The sequence below is a fragment of the Gopherus flavomarginatus genome, chromosome 2, assembly GCF_025201925.1.
Source record: "Gopherus flavomarginatus isolate rGopFla2 chromosome 2, rGopFla2.mat.asm, whole genome shotgun sequence".
Taxonomy (NCBI): Eukaryota; Metazoa; Chordata; order Testudines; family Testudinidae; genus Gopherus; species Gopherus flavomarginatus.
This window is the reverse complement of record NC_066618.1, coordinates 78,173,505-78,192,513: the sequence shown is the minus strand read 5'-3', so window position 1 is coordinate 78,192,513 and position 19,009 is coordinate 78,173,505. Positions and strand designations below refer to the sequence as shown.

The 19,009-nt window shown below is 39.6% G+C and overlaps 1 protein-coding gene and 1 long non-coding RNA gene across 4 annotated transcripts in view; one reads left to right on the top strand and one right to left on the bottom strand.

Moving 5' to 3' along the window:
* The window catches only part of DYNC1LI1 (dynein cytoplasmic 1 light intermediate chain 1), a 49,361-nt gene extending 40,256 nt beyond the window's left edge, over positions 1-9,105 (top strand). For all 3 annotated transcript variants that reach the window (XM_050938464.1, XM_050938465.1, XM_050938466.1), the window contains 5 exons: positions 3,262-3,321; positions 3,430-3,474; positions 4,393-4,513; positions 5,054-5,212; positions 8,642-9,105. In XM_050938464.1, the coding sequence (XP_050794421.1) occupies positions 3,262-3,321; positions 3,430-3,474; positions 4,393-4,513; positions 5,054-5,212; positions 8,642-8,754 (498 nt within the window). In that variant the 3' untranslated portion in view covers positions 8,755-9,105. The remainder of the gene's footprint in view (positions 1-3,261; positions 3,322-3,429; positions 3,475-4,392; positions 4,514-5,053; positions 5,213-8,641) is intronic.
* Positions 9,106-14,482: 5,377 nt separating this feature from the next.
* LOC127044108 (uncharacterized) lies at positions 14,483-18,956 on the bottom strand. Its single transcript, XR_007772411.1, has 2 exons — positions 18,862-18,956; positions 14,483-14,779 (listed from the first exon to the last, which is right to left on the bottom strand). It is a non-coding gene; the product is annotated as an uncharacterized LOC127044108 (long non-coding RNA).
* Between the last annotated feature and the right edge of the window lie 53 nt (positions 18,957-19,009).

Below are 19,009 nucleotides of genomic sequence, written 5' to 3'. Positions count from 1 at the left end.
ATTGAAAGAACGAAACAGTTTAGGAAGTCCATTCAACTTATTTGTGGCCATGGCAAACAGGATGAAGGGTCTTCCATTCTCCTCCTAGCAAATTTCCTTATGGATCACTTCATGCATCTGTGAATACTATAACCTGGCAGAAGTGCCTGCCCTTTTGCTCACAGCACACTCCACTAGGGCACAGGCTTCTTCAGCAGCGTTCCTGGCACAAATCTCGACCCAGGAAATATGTAGAGCGGCGACGTGGTCCTCCATAAGTTCTTTCACTGCACGTTATGCAATTACCCAGCAGGCTAGAGATGATGCGGCCTTCGGTAGAGCAGTGCTCCAGTCAGTGGACAACTCCGACCTCGCCTCCTGAATTTAGGCTTGGGAGTCACGTGATTCGAATTGACATGAACAGGCACTCAAAGAAAAGGTTATTCACCTTCTCATAACTGTTCTTCGAGATGTGGTGTTCACGTCCATTCCAATACCAACCCACCTACCCCTCTGTCGGAGTAGCCAGCAAGAAGGACCTGAGAGGGTAGCAGGTTGGTAGGGCCCAATACTGAGCACCATGATGGTGCCACTCCAGGGGGTGCCCAGATCAACCCAATGGATACTGCTAAGGAGAAAATCTTCTGGCTGCCATGCGCATGGACACACATCTGATTTAGAATGGACTTGAACAACAGTTACAAGAAGGTGAGTAACTTTTTTTTTTTTTTTTTTTAGCATAAGTAGTTAACACATTTCTAGGGATCATTCAAAGTAAAATAGCCTGTTAACACCCCTCCATTACATTTCCATTATAGATCTTCACTGGAGTTTGATGCTTTGCTTTGCCAAACTATAGCAGTTAAACCATTAGGGTTGCTGCTATACTCAAAGAAACATAAATCTCTTATGCTTAGATTCAGATTCAGACTTTAAGACCAGAAGGGACCATTGTGATCATGTCTGACCTCCTGCACACTGCAGGCCGCAGAACCTCAACCGCCCACTCCTATAATAGACTCCTAACATCTGGCTGAGTTGCTGGAGTCCTCAAATCACGGTTTAAAGACTTAAAGTTTCAGAGAATCCACCCTTTACTCTACTTTAAACCAGCAAGTGACCCGTGCACCATGCTGCAGAGGAAGGCAAACCCTCCCCACCTCCCAGGCCTCTGTCAATCTTACTTGGGGGAAATTCCTTCAGTTAGACCCTAAGCTGATTGGCGACCCCCACCATGCAGACACCTGGGAAAGAATTCACTGTAGTAATCCAGAACCCTCCCCATCCAGTGTCCCATCTCCAGCGGAAAAAATATATAAACGGGTACATCTTTAGTTTCCAAATGGGACTAAACATTATAGGTCAACATTTTCATTATAATATGCCCCCAAAATAGTTTACTAACTCAGAATTTTTTTTCAAAAGCAGGCAAATTGAATGGACCACATACAATGTAATAAAATGCAACATTAAAACATTTAATTTAGGTAGGCGCCGCTTGTGCATTTTTGCCATTGTGCCAGTGTTTACGAAACAGTGTTAAGAAATCACAGCCTCAAATAATTTCAAATACGTATGTGGTATGCCTGCACCCACTATTTAAGAGGTTGGAAAAATTCGTGAAGTTTATTAACCTTTTCCCTCACTTCTTTTTAAATTTCTTTTTGTTCAGTTTTTATGAGCTGTAGCTATAAATGCAGCTGGAAGCCCAGCTACTACATTTAATGGGAAAGCTGAGGCAACTTGACTTCTTTCAGACTTAGCTTCTAATTTCTAATAGGAAAATCCAACTAGGAATGTTAAATCAATTTTAATTTCATATTTTATCAAATTTAAAATTGGAAAGGCTTCAGAGACTACTGGATACATCTTTGACTGCGAGCTTCCATTCAGACATCAGATGGAAGCATTGTATTTAAGTGTCTTCCTCTATCACTGCAGCCACAACACTTTAAAGACGCCTACACTTACATCTAACTTCTGCTCTTTTGGAAAGCTAAATTGCATTGATTTGAGTTAAATTCAGGATGTACTAACTCTCAGCAAACCTGAGTATTTAAAATGCCTTTATAAATTTCTTATGAATTAAAAAAAATCTTAACTCTTCCCTATTTCCTATTTTCTGTAGTAGAAACACATGGTTGTAAACAGTATTTAACACCAAAGTAGGCAAATAAAACCAGGAATTAAACAAGAAGATAAATCTATATTGGATGTGCAACATATATAGCAACTTTCTGTGCTTAGTACATTTTATAAATACTTCTATCTTAATTGTTCAAGGAGATGCCATAAGCAAAAGACAAATAAGCAGAGAGGGAAACTGAAGACCTGTACTTCTACTTCTCACTTAATGAAGCTGATATTTTAGGATTATGCTGCAACTTCCCACTTCATGAGCTACTTACAAATACTTAATGAGAAAAGTGACACTCTAATCTGCACAATCCTGGAGAAGCCAAGATATGTAGTAGTAGTATAATATACCAGGGGCTTAAAAAATAATTCACCTGTTTCTACATGTATATAGACTTCAGGCCTGATTCCCAGTAAAAATTTTATTTCCTTTGACACCTTTTGCCTGCCGGAGTATTTGTAGTGAGGAAGGGTGATTTTGTGATTGAGGCATAGAACTGGGACTCAGGATTTCTGGGTTCAGTTTCCAGCTCTACTATCAATGTCATGTGATCTTGAGAAGGTCACATCTGTTTTGTTTTCCCTCTGTAAAACAGATATTTTCCTAGATCACAAGGTGGTTGTGAGGATAAATTTTTTGTTTGAGGCTCTCGGAAGGTAAAGTGCGGTGGCATATCAGTACCTAGATAGTCCCCAGACGTACTCTGAGCTTCTTCAGGCTAAATTAAATTTTCAAGATCTTTGAACAGTCTGAGAACTACATCGCTTGATGATCATGCCCTGTAAACTGAACACTTTTGTACTAAGTATGTAACAATGCCTTCCATAGAGCATGTCTAAACTGTGTTGTAATTAAAATGTTAACAAAATAGAACACTTAATGTCTCTTGCTTTAAAAATAAATGCTGAGGTAAAAACATTTAGCTGGCAGCATATGAAGATAGTTACCTTATGATCACTCACATTGTGTTAACAATTAGAAAATGTGTAAAGCACCAGCACAGCTTTAGGTTGAAGACCATGTTGTCTTGAGTCATTTCGTGCCTTTTTTGTGCCTCTTCATATTAATCTATAAATAGAAAAAGATGACCTCTAGTTTTTAAATGACATCAGTCACAACCGTATTAAAATGTTTTTATATTGCAGTTTGTGCATGAAAAAGAAATAGTAGCAGAAGACGATCAAGTGTTTCTTATGAAGCAGCAGGTAGTTACTTTGCATTTAGTTTCATTTAAACGTGGTGTTCAATTAAATTTATTTTTGAGCTTGTTACAGTAAATGCAAACAGTAATGTCTAAATATTTTATTTTCCAGTCTCTATTAGCGAAACAGCCACCTACTGCAGCTGGAAGGCCAGTGGTTAGTAACAAAGATTTTAAATACTAAAACTGAAAATCACGCATTCCTCAGTTTTGATTAATACAATAGCATGTTTGGGTGAGAAGACTGCTGACTTTTAAGAGCATTTCTGATCTACAAGCTTTTTCTTATGCGTTTCTACAGTTTTCTTATTGCTGTAAAAATACTTAAGCCCAGAATGAAATTGAACTCCAAAATGTGCACACTTGTGTATACATGTGTATAGCTACATTTTAGATGGATTTCTGGAACTAGTATATAAAATGCTCAGCAGTGTAACTCCTTGTTACTTGTTTAAGTTCTAATTTAGAAAAAATTACAAGACAGCTCTTGTAACCTTTTTTCAGGTGACAAGCAACTACTCAGTAATATGACCTATTAAGTTGCTTTTGTGAGGCAATGAAAGTAATAAGTTTTCCACGCAGTTTACTTTTGATAAAAAATTCTTCTTTCCACCATATTTGCCAGAACTTGCCTTCATACTACGGAGAGCTTAGTGTAGCTTCTCCATGAACTAGGGAATGCAGTTTCCCAAACAACTAGAGCTTTAGTACTCTCTTGTCAGGGTGAAGTACCCACCCTCTGTAGTGCCTCCAGTTGTTGGACTGCGGTTCTTAGTTGCAGTACTGTTTTTTTCCGTTAACTTTCAAGTGCTTTGCTAATGCATTATACATACACATTTTTACAGAAGTCAGTATCTCACGGCATTTCATGACTTCTTATTTAAAACGGATTAATTTTTTGCAACAAGTATTCCATTAAATTACATGATCAGTATTAAATGTATCTTTTAAAAAAAAAAAGTGGAAAACATAGCAAAATGTAATTAAATAGTTCTGCTTGTCTAGATTAATAGATTATTTCTGGAAATTGAGTACACAAAATAGTTTGAATATTCAATCTTCTACTTTTATGTAGGATGCTTCGCCAAGAGTTCCCGGAGGCTCCCCTAGGACACCAAACAGATCAGTAACATCCAACGTGGCCAGTGTCACACCTATCCCTACTGGCTCAAAAAAAATTGATCCTAATATGAAAGGTATATTTCTTGTGCAGGGAAAATGTAGGAATAAGTGAGCTATTCTTACTTGAAATACTTGTGTATTTGTTTATACTGACCTAATATATGTAAGAGACAAAGGTGGATGAGGTAATACTGGGGAGGCATTTTAGTATCCATGGCTGTTTACATGGTTTGGACAAAGTGTTATTGAATATAAAGTTATGAGTGAGGATAAAAAAGAGCTTGTCAATGTGTTTGGAATGGATTTCTGGACTTTGTCCATTGTCTTATAGATATTTGAGACAGACTGCTTGCAGCCTATCTCATCTCGTATTTAGCTTGAATGCTTTGGTTTCCTTCTCCAAACCTGAAGAAGAGCTCAGTGAAGCTTGAAACCTTGTACCTTCCACCAACAGAAGTTGGTTCAATAAAAAATATTACCTCACCCACCTTTGTCTTTCTCATATCCTGGGATAAACCCAGTACTACAACACTGCAAACAACTGTATAGTCAGCATTTATTTGGAAAATGTTGTTTTTTCGTATATAAAATACCTTTCTACTTTTTTAATGTAGCTGGAGCCACAAGCGAAGGCGTCCTAGCTAACTTCTTCAACAGTTTGCTGAGTAAAAAAACTGGTTCCCCAGGCGGTCCTGGCGTTGGCGGTGGCAGCCCTGGAGGAGGGGGCAGTGGAGGTGGTGGCAGCAATTTACCACCATCAGCAAAAAAGTCAGGTATGATTAATCATGAAACATCACTGGAAATTTCATTTGTGCAAGGAATATCTTTAATCTAGCATGCAATATTTGTTAAAATGCAGTTAGAAATGTGACAAGATAAGTAATACAACTTAAATGTGTACAGCATTATCCATGGCTCAATGACGTAAAATCTGAGAGGCTGACAATGGTAAGCCAAGATGAGATCATAGTAGATCTTAATGTGGGAGGATGTTATGGGTGTATTGTGAGCCTCTAAGCTTTTTTGGGGGGAAATCGTATTGTATTAATATCTAACTGAAATTTATTAATAATATCCTGTTCCTTACCTGTTAGCCCTTAGTATTGTGCAGCTCTGAGGTTTTTGATCTTCCATCTGCTGTTTTCCAATATTTGTGTGCTAGAATCAGAGCATTTGTGGGGAGAACAAATACAGACCCAGAGACTCTCTTGCATTCCTGCAGGGGAATAATGAGGATAAGTAATATGAATGCCCATCTATTAAGTCCTCTCTTTTGTTCCTCATCACCTGGATTTCTTCCCCCTATTAGGGAAGGTGAAGAGAGCAAAAAGGCCCTTCTGGGTAATAGCTGCATGAGCCTGTGGTGTTAGAAAATAAAGGAAGCATGCTAGCTATATTCATCCCCACTTAGCATGCCTGTAACACACCTAGCATGCACACACAAGTGCTCCCAGTGGTCTTAAACAGGCTCTTACTACTGCATTTTTATTCTTTTCACCCACCTGTTGTCCTTTAAGATTCTAAGCTTTTTGGAGCATGGGCTCTTTTGATGTTTATACAGCACTTAATACAATGGAGGTCCACCTGCTTGGAACTTCAAGGTACCACTGTAATAGTCCTACTCTTCCTGTTCTCAGAATGCTAGGATTTTCAAGAACTCTGGGCTTCATGTACTTTGCCTGGCCACCATGTGAACCTGCCTCGATGATCCATTAAGGCCTGCATCACAACTGAAAATACTCTTTCCTGGGCTGATTCCAGAGACTACAAGAGGGGAAGATTCAGAATGGGCACAGAGATTTCATCAATAGCTTCTGCATGGTTTGGAATCCTAGTTGTTTAAATCCCTCAGTGATCACTGAACATTGGCTGCCTAGATCACACAACTCTCACTATGAAGCATTGTTGTGCAAATCTACATGATGACATGGTCTTCCTGACTCCAATCTGGGGCCATAATGATCAGGAATTATCTGGAGTAGCCAGTTTCCCTAGGGATGTTTTTTCTTCCACTGAGTGATACTTTTGTCCTTGTTAAAGTGAGCACATCGCAGAGTTACAGAAATTTTTCCTCAGTCTTAAGTTACAGAGCGACAGAGACATGCTGATCCTATCTTTAATTATCACACTTGTAATAGTACAGACCCCAAAGTGTTCCTTTTACTGATACACATCTTAAAGAACTACACAGAGCCAGAATCTTCAGGGGTAGAAGGTAAATGATGGTTGCAGCATAAATTGTCAGCTGTTGGTCTTATACTCTGGCCCTCAGCAGATATGTCAGAACACCCTCCATCTAATCACTGCAGCTGCCTCATGACTACTTTAGAAAAGTTGCAGCAGAAACCTTTATTGCTGAATACAGAATGAGAGCCTAGCTAAACCTGTCACTATGGACTGCAAACTCCATTACCCAGCACTAGATGTGTGGGCTACAAGGAGGATTACCACACTGCCTTCAGTTCTACTGTATGCATATACAATTGTGCCATCTTATCCATATGCATTACAATACAACTTTGTGATACCCACTTTGGGAGAGTGGATGGGAATTCAGAGAGTCTTCAACCCAATCAAGAACAACTGGTGAATAGAAGCACAAAGGATCTCCAGCCTGTATTTGAAGAGGGGAGCAGTATCCATGTGGAGGGTGTGTGATGAAGTTGGACTGTTCTTAATGTTTCCTGAGAATACTATGTGGGTGCCTCAGTTTGTGGCCGACACTCTGTCTCCTGGCAACTAATCGCCTAGGCTCTTCCCCCCTGAAAGGGGTTGCTAAAGGTGTGAGAGAACAAAGAAGTCAGGTGATCTCCTGGCCCAGGAAAGAAACTCAGCAGAGAAGGAGATGGTGGAAGGGGTTTCAGTTTTGAAGCTGACTGGGGATGAGAAGTGAGTGCAGACCTGGGTGTCTGGCTCGCTGCCCCTCAGGATGGACCCGACAGAGGGGTCCTGTTCTCTGTACCCGCAAGCTGTTTTAGACCGTGTTCCTGTCATCTAATAAACCTCTTTTTTTACTGGCTGGCTAAGAGTCACGTCTGACTGTGAAGTGGGGGTACGTGCATGACCTTCTGGCTTCTCCAGGACCCTGCCTAGGCGGACTCGCTGTGGGAAGCACACGGAAGGGCAGAGGATGCTGAATGCTCCAAGGTCAGAACCAGGAAGGTGAAGCCGTGTGAGCTTCTTGCCCTGTAAATAGTCTGCTCCAAGGGAGAGGATGCTCCCCAAAGTCCTGACTGGCTTTGTTTTTGGAGCAGTTCCAAAGCATCGCCGGGAACTCTGTGACAGGGTGTATTCCGATTCATATGCAAAGACTAGTCATAGGCGTCTTCTGGGGAGGAAATTTCACAGATCTTTAATAGCTGAAAAGATCTGGTCTGCTTTTTAAGCTCAGTCGGCTAAGACCTATTCAGGATCTATGATCCTTGAAATAAGAATTTTCATGTAAACATAGATAAAATAATCCTATTTCCCCCATGCCTGTGTCGAGGGAGGTAAGGCAATTAGGAATGTGAAGAGAGTTTGTTTTTTCTGTTGGTAATTTGTACAGTCAGTCACTTTATTTGATCTCTTGAGTACATTTCATAATGAATCATCAGTATCAGTCAAGTTGATTATTTTCTAATGCCAAAGTTGATTTCAGCTTTGCAAAGTGTTTAAAGGATACTTAGAATAAGTGAATAGGTTTATAGAAAGACCTAGGCCAATTCTGGCCATGTAACTGTTTTGAAATATAAATCAGTGTATTGTTGTGTGCTTAATACATATTAATATGTGGTGTGAATAATACATACTGATAATGTGAGCCCAATGTTTATTGGTCAATACCTCCTAGAAATTTTAGGAGATGAGACGTTTATCATTTATGTTAGGATTTCATAGGATTTGCTTTCCACATACAGTGCAAGACTTTGAGAGAACTGTTGTAAAAATGGCTTGTTAACCAAACAGTAGGGTAACCTACACATCTAAAATTGCTACAAACTAAATATGTTCTCCATTTTACTATATCTTTACTATATCTCTAGTGTATGTGCAGTTTGTAAATGTGACGTGCATGAAACAACTTCTTTAGTATTGTATTAAAGCAGGAAAACTTAACTTTTTTTTTTAATGGATGTTATTACAAAATAACATAGTTGTGGGAAAACAAGCCCTTTCATTTTTAAGCATGACCAAGTGTTGTGTGCTTTTTTTTTGTACAGGCCAGAAGCCAGTATTGACTGATGTTCAGGCAGAATTGGATAGAATTTCACGAAAACCTGAAATGGTCTCTCCCACAACACCTACATCCCCCACAGAAGGTGAAGCTTCTTGAAGACACCAAATAAAGCAATTTATTCAGTTTTCTGGGATAATTTAAACTTGCCTCTGCCTCTTCCTTCAGTGACTGGAACTAGACAGCTGAAACACTTTTTCAGAGAAGGACAAACAGTTGATGTCTTGATTTCATGTGTTGCCCAGCTTTACAAAAGGGAGCTAATACAGATGGAAAACTATACCACACCATATAGGAGTACTGTTCACGGTGCAACTTAAAGAATTAACTAATTCCCGGATTTTGTTGAAAAGTTGGTGTAATTGTGTAAAATGGCACATATGTCCACTTAATCATATAATGTTAAAGGCTGCTTAAAGAGTTGGAAAATGATATGTAGCATGGGCACTTAATGTACTCTCTGTATCGTTTATTTTCAAATGATCTCCCAACCTATTATAGTTGAATTTAATACAGGTTAACCTTTGAGGGATAGAACTACTAGTTTTGCTGGAAGAGAGGATAATCATTTGTTATAATTTTGTGCCCCAACAATAAACTAACCTGATTAAAATTCAACACTTCATGTGGAATATGACAGCAAACCTGTCTGATCTCCACTTGAGATTTTATACTGCATCAAAAACTTGGGCAAACTTTCATTCCAGCATATAAGACTTTAAAATATTGGCCAATTTGATAACTTCAGACACTGAATAAACTATTTGTGTAAAGAAAAAAGCAGAGGTTAACTTAATAAAAAATGTACAGATTATCAGTATCCAGATTTTTTCTGTATATATGGCTCAGCCTTAACATCCCCCTTTTTGTTTCCCAAATTAGTTATGGTTTTAAATCAGACATTAAAACTGTGATCAGTTAATAAAGTATTATCTGCATTCAGATATAAATACATTCATTGCATTCTCTTGTATTAAAATGTATATTAGCTAATCAAAATATTTAGTGTTTCACTCTTGAAGACTAGGTACTTTAAACGTTCCTCCCTCTTATCTTTCACCCTTCTGTGAATAATAGTATGGCCCAGGTTTAAGCTTCCCTAAAACGTGGTAGTTCTGGAAGAAACAGATATGGGTCTGCTAATCATACAATACAGCATTGTACTAATGTTCCTACGTGCAAAACTTTGATCATCAGATTTCGGGGATTTAGTCTTTAGTTTAAAAGCCCACTAGATATACGAAGCATCCTACTGATGATTTTTTAGTGCACTTTGTGGAATCATGTCAAAAGTTAGCATTTTATTGGTTATTTCAGCTTTCGGTACACAGTATTTGAGAAACACGTGAGATCATAAACATAATGTGAGAAGTCTCCCACCGAAGCTCATGGTATACTGAAATTAGAACAACTTTCAAAGCTTATCCTGAGTATTTTTATGAACACTTCTTAAATAGGTGTACAATTTTTTGACTACAACAGTGGGTATAATATACACAATTTCCCTAATTTACTAATTGGAAATCTGCTAAGTGTTAGGAGAAAACATTAATATCCATAATTTTTATTCTGGGTATGGTACTATACTTGATATTGCTGTTTAAATTCCTACTTTTGATACAGATTTTTTTCTGATTCCCCGAAAAATTAATGTTCTTGAGACTAACATACTCGAATATTTTGCTTTTGTTAGCTTTGATTTTATTGCTTGCTCTTCAGGGAACTTTTTTAAAATATTGGCTGCTTATCAATGCTAAAAATCTGAGACTAGCTGTCTTATCTAAACAAATCTATTGAATTATTTTAAACATGGGATCTCATTAGATTTATTCCTGATCAGATTATTCAAAAGTACAACAATGTTAAAATGTTGCCCTTGCAACCAATAATAATGGTCCAATTCTCCTGACCAAATATGTGAACTGCTGAGGAATAACTGTATAGAATATATACATGAAGAAGGAAATGGTTTCTAATCACAGATGCATTGCATGCATCGCTGTTCCTTGAACAATTCACTACTGTGCTTACACATGTACAGTAATTTAACATAGTAATTTAAAATGTGCATGACAGCTCTTATCCTGCTGATGAGCTCACTAGTGTTTCCTATCTAAATTCTAGTGGTACACCATACTAGCATTAAAAGGCAGAAATTTAAGATTTTAGCATGTTTAAATTGCAAAACTATTTTTGTTCTGTTTTAGTTTCTGCAAAGAAGACACTTTCGGTTTCTAAACTCTTCAGTTCTGTTCATTTGAGCGTATCTGATATCAAAGTAAAGGCCCTTTGTGAAGTTGGACAAATGTCTCAAAAGAGTTCAATAAACATCCATTAACAGTTTATTTTTTGGGCTTTATTTTAGAAAAAAATTAGTCTCAATACTAAAGTACATAAAAACATAACCTCATTTCTGCATATTTGAAGCTTTTGAAATATATGCATTGAAGGATTCCTTAGCTTCTCTTTATCAAGGATAAATCTGCTACAAAGGAAAAAGCAGTAGAAGAATGCTGTGTGCTCTGCCCTCATGTTTTAGAGAAAATAAAGACCGTGTTCTGTGGAAAAATGCATCAAAAATCTATTGCAAATAAGTAGATTAAACACTTGGTTTTTTTTTAAAGTGGCAGTTGCCAAATCACTATGAACTGTATCTGTTGTATGATACCATCTGTTTAAACATCCAATAAAATCATGACAAAACTGTAACTAAAAACAATAAAGCCGCTATAACAAAAAAAAGGAGACTGGAGGCTATTATCCTCTAACTGGGATTAAACACTCACTTGCCTCTCAGAATAATCTATTTTATCATTCTATTAATGGGAGTAGACTGTCTCCTTGAGTCTAATTTCCTCTTACTGTTTCAGCTGTCAGAAAGGTCCATGTTGAGCTTAGCCAAACCATTTTTTCTGGAATAATTTTAATATGAATTTGCAAACCTGACACCACAAAAGTACTATCAGTTAATAATAATGGTACACAAACAACAAACCCATCAGCTCTGTAGGCAGGGATCAAAACATAGTGGGGGAGGAGAATGGAGAAAACTATGGAGGAGGGAACTATTGTATAATTTATTAGAAATCATAAAAATACAGTAACTGCAATAAATTGTAGACCTGTAATAAAAGAAAATAATTTCCAATTTATGTATAATAAATGGGGAAACTGATCTAATATAGGAGAAAGTCAACTAAACGTGAGCATGAATGAATAAAGCCATTAATTATTTATATAATGCTACAACACAGTCCCAACCCTGAAACGTCTCCAGTCCAGCAGACAAGAATATGTACTAGATAAGAAAATATATGGAGAGAGTATAGGTTGAGGACTAGACCCTCTGAAGGATTCATAGGAAAAAATGGATCTTTAGTGGAAGGGAGAAAATTAGAAAGTTTTAAATAGCACTTTTAAAAAATGTACTTTTCCATTGTTCTAAGCACAGTACAAGCATTTACAAACATATACCACAAACTCTTATCAAATTCCTCCCTAGGAATATTACTGCAGCAACAGCCAAATGGACTAGCTAGTTCATTGACTTTTCCAAGTCTTGTAGGATGCATTGGGACAATGTTTTTCTGAAAGTCTCTCAAGCTGCTTGTAAATTCTGGGAATCCACTAAAGGGTCCCTTTATTTCCAAGCAACACTTATCCAAACAGATATCCTGGATCTTCCTAAGGAGGGCTTTGGACCAAGGTATGGTTTAGAGACACCCCCTACTTTTGTTTGTGACCTCTGAGCCCCAGGCAAGTATCCATATTAATTCTTACTTCACTGTTCTTTCGAGTACATCCCTATGGGTGCTCTCCCAAAATATGTGCCAATGCATGCTAAAGCAGACTGAGAAGTAATATCCGTGGGCCTGTGCCTGCACAGAGTAATGCCTTATACTCTGAATAAGGGGATAAAGGAAGGCACAAGTTTGCTACCGCTTATTCCTTCTCAACCCTGGATGGCTCGAGACAGCATCTGCTGTTATCTATATTCAGCTTCTTCTTTTCACCTCATGAAAGCCATTATCTATTTTGTTGTTTATTTTGCTGAGGCTTGGTAGCTCCTATTCCTGGACCTTTATTAGTGCTGGGGCACAAGTTGTTATGCCTAAAACCTCGGGATTTAATCTCTGCTAGACTTGCCACAAGTCTTTTCCCCACAGTGAGGGGCACTCTAGTTGCCTGCACTGTTTGAGAGACTCTCATCCCCTCAAGGTGAAAAGTCTGTCAGAGGGTCAAAGGCAGGTCCAAAAAAGACAGGGAGACTAGACTAAAACTCCTATTTAATTAAATGTGCTCGTGTTCCAGAGGGGTCTGCTTCCTCCCCTCTCACCCATGGATGTTGGCCTCAATGTTGCAGGCCCCTCTGGTCACTGTTTCAGCTTTGTCTGTGGCCACTGAGACAGATGTCAAAGAAAAAGTACATCTCCCAAACCTGAGAAATGAAGAAAAGGGATAGGTCAATCCATAAGACTCACTCAAGAGAATTAGTGTTCCAACTGAGTCTAGTACAGGTGTTGGTACCATGTAAGAAACCGCATATGAACAAGCCCTCTGCCACCAAAGCTATCTATCTGAGCAGAACCATCTGATCCCTCACTGCACTGTGGTACACACAGGCTACCATGTGCCTCAGTACTGGTCTCTTAACTCATCTCTGAAGTGAGACAAGACCCTGCAGCTCCTCAATACTGCAGCAGTCTCTATCCCACCATTCAACAGTTCCACTTCCAGTACCAACCCAAGCCTCAACCTTAGGCTATCAAAACCCTCTGCTGCCTGCTGGATTTCTGTCTTCAGAGGATCTTATTTCTGATTAGCCTGAGTCTCCACTGTTACAGAGATCTATCAGAGCCCCCTCACCAGTACCATCCAGACAGTTACAAGTTAAAACTTAGATATCTAAGTCTTCAACCTTTAGTACTGATGATGATACCTGAGTGCCCCACTTGCTCCTCCCCCCCAGCTTAGCTCAGGAGATGATTTATCAGACTCAAAGATTTTTGTACACAAATCCATCCTGGTACTGTACCATCAAACTCCCATAAGTCCCTCTAATGAAGAGGAATCTAAGGGACCTACCAAACATTGTAGGCCAAGATAGTATGACCTTTCCCCTATTCTCCTCAGTGGGGTTACTGGGACCCTGGGGGCCATTTCTGTGATCTGTTCTACAGGATAAGAGAGGACTACCAGCACCAACTGGTACTGTACCATTCATGGATACTAACTAACCATCTCCCATTACTGCACACTTCTTCGGTACCAGATGATACAAGAGAGAAACAAGGACTTCAGCCCAAGGAGATCTTACATCCTTCAGTCTGGTCCTCTTCATCCCTGGATAAGGGGGTAACACCACCAATGCCCTCCTGTGCCGATGATTTCAAGACCTTCAAGCACATCATGAAGCGGTTGGTAAGCTCTCTCCATTAGAAGAAATCCAAGAGTCACAGCTCTCTTAGGTGGATATTTTGAATATCAATCCACAAGGGAAGATTGCTCTGTTAATGAGGCATTGCTAGCTCTTGCACGTACCCTGTGGCAAACACCAGCTTCAGTTCTACCCACCTGTAAAAAGTCAGGCAAGAAGTACTACGTCCCACTAAAAAGAATGTAAGACTTCTTTTCCCACCCCAGCCCTAATTCCCTAGTGGTGAAGGTTGCCAACAAAAGAAGTCATCAGGCTCAATCTAGACTTCCAATGAACAAGGAATCCAAGTGGCTGGATTTACTGGGCAGAACAAGCTACTTGTCAGCTGGTCTTCAATTTTGTATTGCCAACTATAAGGCCTTGATGGCAAAATACAACTTTACCACATACTCAAAATTTACACATTTTATTTACTACCTCCCACAAGTCCAAAGAGAGCAATGTCAGTCCATCTTGGATGGGCAGTTAATCTCAAAAAGCTCCCTCCAAGCTGCCCTAGATGCCATCAACACATGGCCTCCAGATACATGGCCGCAGTTGTGATCATGAGCGTGTCCTGGCTCAAGTCCTCTGGTGTGCCAATAGAGGTGCTTGATGGATCCAAGCTCTTCAGTGAGTGTATGGACTCCTCTCTCCACACGCTCAAGGATTTCAGGGCAACATTGCAGTCACCGGGGATTTACATGCCTGCAACAAAAAGGTAGTTTAGTAGAACCCAAACTGCTCAAAGTTCCAGGCCAGTCCAGTACCATCATCACTTCTTTTCTAAGTTCCATGAATTATTCAAGAGAAGAGCCAAACAGGAAAAAAAAGGGGATCAACCACCCCTACTTCTACTCACTCAGCGCCTCCTTCTAAGGGCTTGTCTTCACTACTGCACTAAATTGGTGCCGCTGCCATCAATGCTCTTGCGTCCGTTTTCGGTTCCTCCCTAGAACATCTGGTTCGGTGATGGCCTTCACACTTATCTTTTAACACACATTTCTCATTCACACACAAAACACATTAAGTTATAATGCAAAAGAAAAACAATCATTGCATTCTTTTACTTATTTTAAAATGCTAAGCCTACAACAAAGTGGTGATCCTAAAAGGTCTGTTACTGCCTTGAAATCAGCCCAGACACAGATTCTGGCTGATGCATCTCTACCAATGGCACATTAGACCATTCCTTTCTGCTATTCAAAAAGGGTGGCTGGCAGGATATGGTCAAATCATACATTAATACATTTAATACAGGCTACATTATTATCTTATTATTCTTTATCCTTCATTTTAAGTTATACAAAATACAAACATAAAATCCTGCTACTACACATCCAACTATAAGAGAAGAGATTGAAACGGAACTTTTCTATTTCATTGTCCAACATACCAAGAAGAGTGAGAGACAGACTTGTTCAAATTACCAGAAAAGATTTTCTATCAAAAAGCAAGGAAGAAAAAATGTTCATCGCCCTGCGGGGGAAAAAGGAAAAATAAAACAGTGAGTCATTCTATATAGAAACCTGCCACCAAATTTTAAATATACAAAGGAACAAATAAACGATCCAGCATACTGTGAATCCATCTCCTGAACAGGTGCTTGATGTAATAATTATATACCCAATTTACTGGGGAGCAGGGAATCATGTTTGTCATAGCTTACACTGGGAGAATATGGGTCTTTGTTTTTTTCTAGTGCCTGGTCATCAAATGAGCTTAATGAATCTGCCACAGGTGCTAGCTGCAGGAGTTAGGCACTCATCCTGCAGCTACTTAGGTTCAGAAGTAACTATATATATGAGTTAGAAGCCAGTTTATTGGACTGGGACTCAGGAGACTTGGATTCTAGTCCTGGCTCTGCTGGACTGCTTGGTGACCTTGGGTAAGTCACTTTACCTCTCTCTGTCTGTTTCCCTATTTGTAAACGAGGGGTAATGAGACCTCTCTCTTTTGTAATGTGCTTTGAGATCTATTGATGAAAAGCACAATGTAAGAGATGGGCACTATTGTTTAACGTTTGCCAGTCCCATTGACTTCTAGGTAGAACTATGTTTGCATGTAAACGTAAGTGCATAAGCGTTTATTGGAGCAGGCCCTTCATTCAAAGGGTAGCAACATGTGCTTTAAAATTCCACAGTCAGCCCAAGTGGGGTGGTTTATCCTCATATGCCCTTATATAACCAATATGGAGACAGTCTCCAGCTTGCTTTCTCTCTCCATATGTTGTGTTTCCTCATTTGTCCTCCCCTCTGCTTGTATGGCTTTAGTGTGTTTTGCTCCTTGGAGCAAGGGTCATTCCTTCTTTTCTGCTTGGATAGCACCTAATACTTATTTGTATTGTAGTGCTTAGGAGTCCCAATAATGGATCAGGACCCCACTTGGCTAGGGGCTGTACAAACACAGAACAAAAAGATGGTCCCTGCCCCAAAGAACTCACAATCTAAGTATAAGGCAAGAGACAACAGATGGATACATACAGAGAAGTACAAGGGAACATTGAGACAACACTGATCAGTGCAATGGGCAGTGGTCACAGTACACCAGCAGCCTAACCATTGTCAAGTTTTTTGTAGGCATCACAGTGAAGGAGAGGTATTTAGGCGAAACTGGAAGAACAATGAAGTGGCTTGGCAAATGTTTGCAAGATGCACCTCACAAACGTGAGAGGCAGCATAGGAAAAAGCATGAAGGTGCTTGTCTGAAAATTTAACAAGTGGACAAGCTGATATGATGGGCCAAGTGAAGGTGGGAGTTGACTTTTGTTTACTGAATGAGAGGTGAGCTTTGAAAGTGAAAACATGTAGCTTACATATTTCATATGACAGATGAGGGAGCCAGTGGAGGGATGCAAAGAGGGGAAACATGGTCAAAGTGATGAGCTAGGAAAATGATTTTTGCAGCAGCATACAAATGTATGTGAAAGGGATAAGACTGCATTTGTCAAAGCCAGAGAAAAAGATGTTGTAACTGAGATGTGAGATGATGAGAACCTGGATGAGAGTATCTGGTGTGAGTGGATAGGAAAGGCCGCATCCTAGAGATGTTATAGAGCAGGGATTTCAAATTCAATTTACCTTAGGGCCAGTGCCAGTCCTCAAATCCTCCCAGTGGGCCAATAATGTCACTGAAGATGGTGTTCAGAAAAGAAAATATTTATATTGTATTTTTTATTTAAAATTTCTTAGAAATAATAAAACTGTCATACAACTTTATACAATTCTTCATCTGCCAGAGAGTTTTTAGTATTTGCCAGACACCTGGCAACACTTCAGTTCTGTCAGTTTGCTGATGTTTGGCCTCTGACTGCTGCAATCCTGAACGTTTCAACTATTCAAAGTGTGCATCAGATAGTTGTGTTTGGTATTTTGACTTGTTTGTATTCATTGTGGAAACAAGTGATGCTGCCTCCCTGGCTGACTTTGCCCGGCAACTAATAATGCTGCCTCCATGGCTGACTCTGCCTGGTGACTAGTGATGATATCTCTGTCCTCCCCCGGCCAATGGGAGCTGTGAGGGGCAGTGCCTGCAGCAGACATTGCCTGCAGAGTGTCTGCCTGCATCTCTCCTCTGCCAGCTGCAATGGGGAGGTTCTTGTGCTGCAGATGGCTTGCGAGCTGGGACTTTGAGACCCCTGTTATAGAGAAAGACTCTGCAGAATTTTGCTATAGTCTGGTTGTGAGAACCTAGAGAGAGGTCTGAGTCCAAGATGATACCCAGATTATTGACTTAAGTGACTGCCAAGATACTACTGTTGCCCACAGTGATCAAGCTCGCGTTGGGGTGTGGATTAAAGAGTTCTGTTTTAGCTTTGTAGAGCTTGAGCTGAGGGTTAGATGTCAAGAGGAAGGTATCAAACAGCCTGGCTGAGATTTGTTTGGATGGTGCCATCTTGGAGTAGAGATCTGATTCACCCACCTAGAGAGGGTAGTTGAATTTGTGTTTGTGGATGAGATTATCCACAGGTAACCCAGTGGAAATTGGTCCAATAAAATATATCCCTTCACCCACCTTCTCTCTCTAATAGCCTGGACTTCCAAGAGCTAAGCAGATCAAAGCAAGCATATCTATCACACTGAGAACTTTAAACTTCAAGACTTCTTAAAAGAAATGGAAAGGGAGGTGGATATTTTTTGCTGTTTTTAAAATTAAATAGGCAGCTAGTGTTGTTTTTTAAATTATTATGAAGAACAAGTTGTTTGCCTGGACTGCTCAAGACCTCAATGCTTGTGTAGGCGGAACTCTTTGAGTTGCCTTCTTAAATACCTTCCTGCTGTTTCACATCTGATACTCCTTGATGAAGCATAGGAGCCTCGTCTTACAACAGGCTTATTCAAAATGATACAAGCTACTAAAGTGAGATCTTGGAGGATTGTTGCTGTTTTCATAATGTGATAAAAATATGGTAGTGATAAATAATAATTAATAGTAAATAGTGTATAATAAGCATGTCATAAAAACAAATTTTATATGTCCAAGATCACTGCTTTTATAATTTATACTCAGATAAAGGACAAAATCCCTGGAAATATTCATTTTTAGGAGGGGGTTCATGAGACTTGACATTTTAGTGAAAGGGGTTTCACAGGTTGTTAAAGTTTGGGAACCAGTGTTTTAGATGGATCATTTGAGGTTGGTTTTCAGGAGATGTTTTACCTGCCTGGTCTCTCGCTCCCTCTGGAGAGGGAACAAGGAGACCCACAAACAACCACTCCAGACTTGAAAGTATCTTCTTTCCTTATCGGCCCTTCCCGTCAGATGCCAACTAGGTTATTTGAGCTTCTTACCCCTTCCAGGTGAAGCGATTTACCACAGCTTCCCAGGAGGGATTTTATGTTGCCCGTTTCTGTATGTTCACGACAACTCACGCTGTAAAACTCGTACCGGGGGAAATGCCCCTCAGCACAGGTCACGACAGGCGGGCACAGCGGGCGG